General features: G+C 32.5%; 1 protein-coding gene across 1 annotated transcript; it reads right to left on the reverse strand.

The window, feature by feature from the left end:
• Window positions 1-6,343: 6,343 nt before the first annotated feature.
• On the reverse strand, window positions 6,344-7,472 carry LOC115710564 (uncharacterized). The gene is made up of 2 exons (XM_030638925.1): window positions 7,352-7,472; window positions 6,344-7,200 (listed from the first exon to the last, which is right to left on the reverse strand). Exons 1-2 carry the CDS (start codon window positions 7,470-7,472, stop codon window positions 6,344-6,346), a joined length of 978 nt encoding a protein of 325 aa, XP_030494785.1.
• Window positions 7,473-8,643: the final 1,171 nt, after the last annotated feature.

Here is an 8,643-nt window from a genome sequence, read left to right on the forward strand (position 1 = left end):
GGTTTGTTATTTGACCAGTTTACCCTTGGGAGTTTATAGTTAATTTATTTAGCTTGAAGGGCAAGGAGGTCTTTTGGCAAATACATATTTTGTCTTATTTGGGGGTTATTTTAAGGCTGAGCTTAAGATTATTATTTGAAAGAAAAAAAAAAAGAAAAGAAAAGAAAAGAAAATTGGACATTTCTTAAGTTAGAAGGAAATCAAGAGAAAAGGTTCATCTCTTCTTTTCTCTCTCTCTTTCTCTTTCGATTCTCTTGGGCAGCAGCTGGGAGTTGGGATTTTGAGTTTGAATCAAGGGATTTTAGTGATTCTTGGGAGCTTTAATCCAAAGTAACTCTTCCTTCTTAATTTTCTTAAGTTTAGGTTAGGTTTTAAATGTGAATTTAGGTTCTAGGTTGCTGTGTGATTTGAAATGGTTTAATTTGGTATTCTAAAAATGGTTTGGGGTTGTTTAAGCTTATTTGAATTAAATCTATAGGTTGAATTGAGGTTTGAGCAAAGTTAGAGTTTAAGAACTCAAACCTAGCTCTCTAATGGTGATTTGAGAATTTGTGTGGATTGTTGAGTTTTATTGCTTGGGATTGGTTTAGTATAATGTTTACAGGTATTCTGGAAGTTTTGAGAAGATATGGGATTGATTTGAATTAAGGTGAAGAATTTTTGGGTTCCCAGCTCAGAACCGGAATTCCGGTTCCTGGGGGCCTGTTACAACCGGTCGACCGGTTGGTGCCAGGAACCGGACTTCCGGTTGGCAACCGGTCTGCCAGTTGAGGCTTTTTCCTGAGCCCTAGTTTTTCCCGTTTTTAAGTAATTTAGGGTATTGGCATCCTATTTATCGATAGGGTTAAGCTTAGTTTGTATTTTAAATCCCCGATAAGTGTTTAGCGTGTCTTTCATCGAATTTTGAACGTTATGGTTTAGGGCCCTGTAAAGCGTCGAGCTGCGTTTCCACTCAGGCTGACCGACACACTTGAGCACGGAACGAGGTAAGATAGCGTAAGAATATATATATATATGTGAATGTATATGCTTGTTTTGGTTGTTTGTACTACTAGCACTAATATGAATGGATTATTAGAGTGTTAGTATAGTGTTGCATATTAATGTGGTTACGGTGTTACCAACACGAGTACCCGAGGTACGTCGTGTTCGTGGTACAACACTTAGTAATTCCCGGGAGTACAGTTAGGGCTCTACCAACACGAGTACAGAATTGGTACTTTAGTGCATTTCGTACAGTAGTCATACTACCCTTAAGAACGTTCTTAACCATTTGGTGAGCTTGATTATTGAGCTCAGGGCAGTTTAATCATAAAGCCGGCATCGCATTATTTTTATACATTTCTTGCATATCTTACTGAGTCTGTTGACTCATCAGTTTGCTACCCTGTGTAGGTAAAGGAAAAGCAAAGCTAGAGGAACAGTGAGATAGAGCTCGGCAGTGATTGCACATATCGCGGCAGTGCAGCCTGGAGGGTTTCGGTCTTTTATTATTTTGGAGTCTGTATTTTGAGGTTGCATGCTAGCAAGTTTTTTTAAAAAAAATTATGTATACATTAGTATTTCTTTTTTGCAAAATTGTATTTTGATACTCGGGATACCGACCCATATGGTTATAAAGATATAATATATTAAAGTTATCTTTCGTGTTTAGTAATTATAAAATACAGGCGTTACACCGGCTCCTCAGACTCATTTTATCCTCCGAAACGCAAAGGCCAAGCCACTCCCTCCTCCTCAGCCTCGGATGGGCTATCAAGACGGTCGCCATCCTGGTCCTCTATCTCTTGGACCTCAACATCCCCCTCATATTCCTCCTACTCTGTAGTGGACAGGTCCTGTTCGATGCATGGCAGCGTGGCATGCAGGGCCATGTGAGGGTCAGTTGCATTAATTCTCTGCACCATCTATTTCGTGCGGGCCATCATCCTCCTCCTAGATAGGTATTTGTGTGTGTGCCATGCAATGGTCACGATAGGAGCAACAATTGGAATACCGAAGGCACCAGAACTCGGACGGCCTACAAGCATAGTGTCACCAACACCGGGCCAGACGATATATGTCCAGTTGGATGGGAGATAACGTCTCCACCCCTTCCTAAGCTCCCAAACAAATCGTCCGTAGCCTTCTTCTGCGATCTGCTCGGAGTAAAAGTGATGTTGCACCTCGGGTTTGGAGTAGGGGAACTTTCACTACTCACCTCCCAATCTTCAAAACTTGAGTTAGAAAGTCCGTCACTCGAAGAGGACGGACTGGCGCAAAGACGAGGTTGGTCCTCGTATAAAAGTTAAAGAAGATTCTGGTCGATATAGTGTTCACCTCCTCAAAACTCACCAGGGTTCATCTACAAAAGACAATACACGAGATGAGTATTTGGCTGGGATATTGAATAGAAACAAGAGAATATACCGACCAAGTCTACTCGACAGATTAAAAAGATGAAAAATGTTGTAAAGGTTAAGTTCGTAACCCAATGTTTGAAAATTTTGAATTAAGGGTTAATCTTCATTGAACCTCAAATGGGCAAAGTGAAGATCGAACATTGTGAGGTTAAAGTCAAAATGTCACAAACCACGAAGTCATATGATCTATTACAGTTAAAATTACAAAGTCTTGAGTCTAGATTTTCTATATTTTTTAAAATAAGTCAAGAACGATTGAATTTTCTACAATGGAAACCCAAAAAATTGAAGATACGAAATTAAAGGAGAGAAAGATAAGAAACTTACTCACTATTCGAAGCTTTGATGTTGTTCGGATGAAGCTAATCAGATCTTTCTGCTAAAATTCAACGACAGAGTTGAGAGAAAAAGCTACTTTTGCTCTGAAATTACTTAGCAAGAAAAATGGTAAAAGTGGTTTATGAGGATTTTCTACCCTATTTATAAGCAAATTAGTAAAATGGTGTAATCAATTAAAAACATAAATGCTTCAATTTCCCCCCGAAAAGTAAATATTGAGAAATTAAAAACAATCAAGTACTAGAGAAGAGTAACCGTCAAAAGTGTGCGAGTGAAAGACGCGTCTCGAGGTACAAATTGATCAGAGCATTAATTAGCCAAAAACTGAAGGGACTCCTAGTCAAAGTCACACTGATCACAAACAGACGCATCCAACACGTGTCACCCATTCAGATGTAAGGTCGACTCGAGTGAAGTCTACACGTAACTTCGGAAGTCCCGTGCAGACTTAAGGGTAAATGTTATCCCATTTTTTGCATTATGACGTGGTAGCACATGCTGGTGACACGTGGATCTCATTCCCCATATCTGGCTGAAAGAGATGTTCCGAACACGGCACAACATACACCTGCGCGAATAATGTCTCCCCAACCAAGCAGTGGACAATCCGAACAGCGCATCAAGACTTAGCAATTTCAAAACTTGCATCGTGAAGCATAAAAGCAATTCCTATAAATCTGGGATCGTATCACAAAGATATGGCAAGCTATCCAAATCCCACAATCAGTGTATTCTAAATATGTAATATATGTTCTTACCAACTATAGACATTGTAAGTAAAAGGGAAATCTTTCCTCAAGCATTTAGCCTTATATAGTGATCCATTCTCACTTGTAAAGGGGTCAAAATAATTACTTTAGAGAAATCTAAGAGAGCATACTCAGAGATTTCATTGTGAGAGCTTCAAGAGAGGAAACACTGTGTTCTTTGTTCTTGAGTTAATACAAATCAACGGGAGTAGGCTATTACCGAACTAAACGGAGCCGAACCTTTTTAAAAACCTTGTGTTCTTTATTATTTATTCGCTTATACTTTACGTTAATCATATTTCTTATCACTTATTATTAGACTCATTGTCGTTAGCTAAAAGCGAGGTCAACATATGCAATACTAAAAAAATTATATAACTTAATTTAGTTATTATATGTATATTTTTTAAAAATAATATGTAGTAAATATATTTTAAAGTTTTATGAGCTAATTTATTATATTTGACTATTTTGCTAATTTTTTTAAAAAATAAACATTTACTAACTTAATTTTTAAATTTATGGTTATTTTACATTTCAGCTCTAATAGCAATCTCAAAGACCACTAAAATGTAAATTGAGACTTATACACAATTCTTAAAATGGTTGTCAACTAAGGTCCTCTAAGAAAAAAAAATGTATACTTGTTGATGAAGGGTAAAAGTCACAACTCACAAGCTCCAATGTTATAATTTCTTGTAATAGAATTTTTATAAATATAAGAATTAAGAATATAGTTTACTTTTTTATAAAATAAATAAATAATATAAAAAAAATATGAGATTAAAAATAATTAAAGTTTAAAATATAGAAAAAAAATAATAAATAAATTTAATAAAATTTGTAATAATAAGTTTTGTCGGAAAAGTTAGTGTCGCCGAAAAAGTCATCATCGCTAAAAAAGTCACCAGAAAAGTCACTAAAAAAGTCACCTGATGTAGATGTCTCAGATATAACTAAAAATAGAACCGGTTTTACAACATAATGAATAAAAATAAATAACTTAAACCGGTTATGATTGAAATATAACCAGTTTTGTAACATAATTAATAAAAATAAATAACACAAAATAACTCAAACAAATTATAACTAAAATAGAACCGGTTCTATAACAGTGTTATAATGAATAAAAATAAATGACACGAAATAACTCAAACCGGTTATAACTAAAATATAATCGGTTATATAACATAATGAATACAAACAAGTAACACGCGATAACTCAAACCGATTACAATTAAAAAACACAAAGAGGAAATCAGTTCTTAAAACACTGAAACATAAATTAAAAACAAAACTAGTTCCACAACAAAATACCTCATAACACATAATATCTCATAAAATCGATTGTAATTTTCTTTTTTGAAAAAAATGAGGATCAATTCCAAAAAATATTGAGGCGTAAATATGAAAAGAATCGGTTCCATAACAAAATAAATAAACACAAAGAATAACACGCAATAACTCAAATATAATATAAAAAAACCAGTTATATTTATCAACTATTTAAAAATTTGAGAAAAAAAACTGGTTCCGTAAAGTAACTAAGATAAACTCACACACAAAAACTAGTTAAATAAAATAACTCAAACAGAAACATCCATTCAAATTGCTCTAACCTACCAAATAATTACACACATACCATATTTACCCCAAGAATACTCATTCATTATGTTATATAACCAGTTCTATTTTAATTATGACCGGTTTGAGTTATTTCATGTTATTATTCATTATAATACTATTATAGAACCGGTTCTATTTTAATTATAACTGGTTTGAGTTATTTATTTTTATTCATTATGTTACATAATTAGTTATATTTCAATTATAACCGGTTTGAGTTATTTTGTGTTATTTGTTTTTAGGCTAATTAGGATTTTTTTTTCCCTGAACTTTGACATGTACCAAATCACACCCCCTGAATTTTTTTGGCCATTAAAAATTCCCCCTGAATTATTGAGATTGTTAGATTTAAGGACTTTTATCTAATTTTAGTAAAAAAATTCTAACATAGATGAAAATTTAGGGAACATGATTTAGTACATATTAAAGTTTGAGGGGTATGATTTGGTAGATATCAAAGTCTGGGGAGCATAGTTTAGTACATAAACAATCACTAAAAATAGTAAAATTGAATGAAATTAGTCAAAAGTCCTGAAATCTAACAATCTCAATAGTTCAGGGGGAATTTTAACAGCCAAAAAAATTCAGGGGACATGACTTGGTACATGTTAAAGTTTGGGGGGAAAAAATCCTAATTATCCTTGTTTTTATTCATTATGTAATAGAAGCGGTTCTATTTTTGTTTATATCTGAGGCATTTACTTCTGGTAATTTTTCTAGTGACTTTTTTCCGGCGACGATGTATTTTCCAGCGACAGTGACTTTTTTGGCGACTTTCCGATGTCACTAACTTTTCCGGTACCAATGACTTTTTCAGCAAAACTTATTATTAGTTTATAAATATGAGATTTCTATATTTTTTTTAATAAAAATATAGTATAAAAAGTCTCATATAAATGTAAAATAAAAAAATTCATAACCCCATAGCATTATTTATTGATATCATAAAAAAGTAAAATCTTATAATTTTCTCATATATTGTGTAATTTCTACTATTGTTTAGAGAAAAAAAGAGAATTTACACAAAATATTAACCTTGTTTTTTTTCCAAACTTTATATTTATATTATGATAATGAATTTTTTTTACATTTTTATTATTTTTTATTTTTTTACTGTTTTTTATTAATTGAAGATTTATAAAGCGTTTTTTTTTCTCTTTCTTTGTTTTTTTTGACATGAACTTGAAGCTTCATTGATAGAAAATGCAGTACAAAGCAAACAAGTCCTTACAAGGAAGGTAAAGAACCATTCCATAATAACTGCCTGTCTAATCCTAAACCCAGTTTAGCTAAATTATGAGCATGAGTATTATCATCTCTTCTAATGAACACAACTTTAGGCCTAGGATTAAAGGACAAAGAGTTGTAAACATCAATTAAAACATCATCACAAACACTATTATTCCAATTACATTTATTAATCTTATCAACCACAACCTTACAATCCAAAAACAGAACATGAACAGGTAGATTAATCATTTTAGTCCAAGCCACTGCAAGAGAAACAGCTTTAGCTTCAGCTATAACTGGAGCAATTAATCCAGCAACTGGTTTCACCAACCCAGCAATCACTTGATCTGTATCATTCTTCACCACCACACTTAAGCTAAAAACCTGCTTCCCAGTGTCAATGGCTGCATCTGTGAATACCTGATACTTGCCTGGAGGACACCAATCCATGACCGAAGGACTCTGATCACCCTGAGAAGAGGGAATAAATCTTTTCAGTCCCGCATCCAAATACTGCAAAAGAAAACTTTGACAGCAAGCAAACATATCCTTTGGATCAAGAGTGAACCGATTAAAGAACTGATTATTCCTTTGATTCCAAATGGTCCACATAAAACACATCAATAAATCTGCAGAACCTTTATCTAAACTTGAGAACACATTAGAAAGAAAATGTATAATATCCAAATGGTTATTTTGTAAATAAAAATGAGCAAAATCAGAAGCCTTCCAAGCTTCCCGAGCTCTAGAGCACTCTAGCAAAGCATGCATAACTGTTTTTGGGGAATTTTTACACAGAGGACAAAAAGGAGAAGGTATGATATGTCGTTGGGAAAGTAAAACAGCAACCGACACTGAATTAGAAACAATTATCCACACAAAATGTTTAACTTTAGGAGGAATGTGTGCATGCCAAATTCTAGCCCAGAAAGATTTCATATCAAGTAAAGAGGAAGTAGAAGGGATATCTCGAGATTCAAGAGCTAAGTGATAAGCAGATTTAACAGAGAAAAGCCCTGAACTCTCCCTCCCCCAATTTGCTCATCTTTACCCTCAAGTCCAAAAAAGGAACATTTAAGATATCATTAATAGTAGGTTCATCAAAGCAAGATCGAAGTCTATCCATATTCCAAGACCCCAAAGGATCAATAAAGTAAGATAGTTTCGACTGCTGATGGTCCAGATCACAAAAGGTCTGCTTATATCTAGAATTAGGAATCCAATGATCTTTTAAGGTGTCAATAGTCTCCCCATTACCCACTTTCCATACCAGACCAGATACCAACAAATCCCTACCCCAAAGGATACTTCTCCAAGAAAAGGAAGGGTTATGACCAACTTTAGCATCAAGAATAGAAGAGTTTGGGAAATACCTAGCCTTAAGAGTTAAGCTCAATAAAGAATCAGCCTTAAGAGTTTTTTTCTCTTTCTTTGTCTTCTTCTTCTTCTTATAGCGAGCTGACTTTTTTTTTTTTCTCTTTTTCTCCTTTTCATTTTTTTTCCTCTTTTCTCTTTTAACTTTTTTTTCTCACACTATTTTTTCTTATATATATATATATATATAATAAGTGTAATTTTCATATCTCTTTTTTTTATTTTTTATTTAAACGCATTTTCACTCTATTTTTTTTTTGTTTTATTATTATATTTTAGAAAATACAAATAGTTATTCCATACATTTTCTTATCACTCAAACTACTTTATACTATTTATTTTTAATTACTCACATTTTATAAAAGAATCTTAATTAATTTTTTTAACATTTACTTTCACACTTTTTCTCACATTTTTTTAACACTCTTTCTCTTTTTCTCTCTCTTATAAAAAAATTAGTAGCATTCCTCCTATATATACCTCTCTCTTACGTGATTAATAAACGTAGTATTTTTTAAGATGTTAAATAATTTGCATATTTCAACGAGGTTGATATCTTGTTATTTTTCTTTTGAATTTATAACTATCTTTTTAAAACTTTATTGTTATTTTATAGTTATTTTTTATTGTTTTTAGGTGTTTTTTTATTGTACAGTTGTTATTTATTCTATGTATATTTTTTTAATAGTGTATATTTTTAGTTTATTTTAGACAATTTTTTTTGTTATATATGTGCGTTTATTTTGTTATTTTATGCTATTTTAAGTAGTTTTTAGAACATTTTTTTGCAAAATATTTATTTTTTAGTTATTTTTTTTATTCATGTGTATTTTTTATGGTATAAATTTTTTTAGTTTATTTTTGATAATTTTTTGTTATTGTATGTGTGTTGCTTTGTCTATGTAGATATATGTATATACGAG

This window comes from Cannabis sativa, chromosome 3 (genome assembly GCF_029168945.1).
Source record: "Cannabis sativa cultivar Pink pepper isolate KNU-18-1 chromosome 3, ASM2916894v1, whole genome shotgun sequence".
Lineage (NCBI taxonomy): Eukaryota > Viridiplantae > Streptophyta > Magnoliopsida > Rosales > Cannabaceae > Cannabis > Cannabis sativa.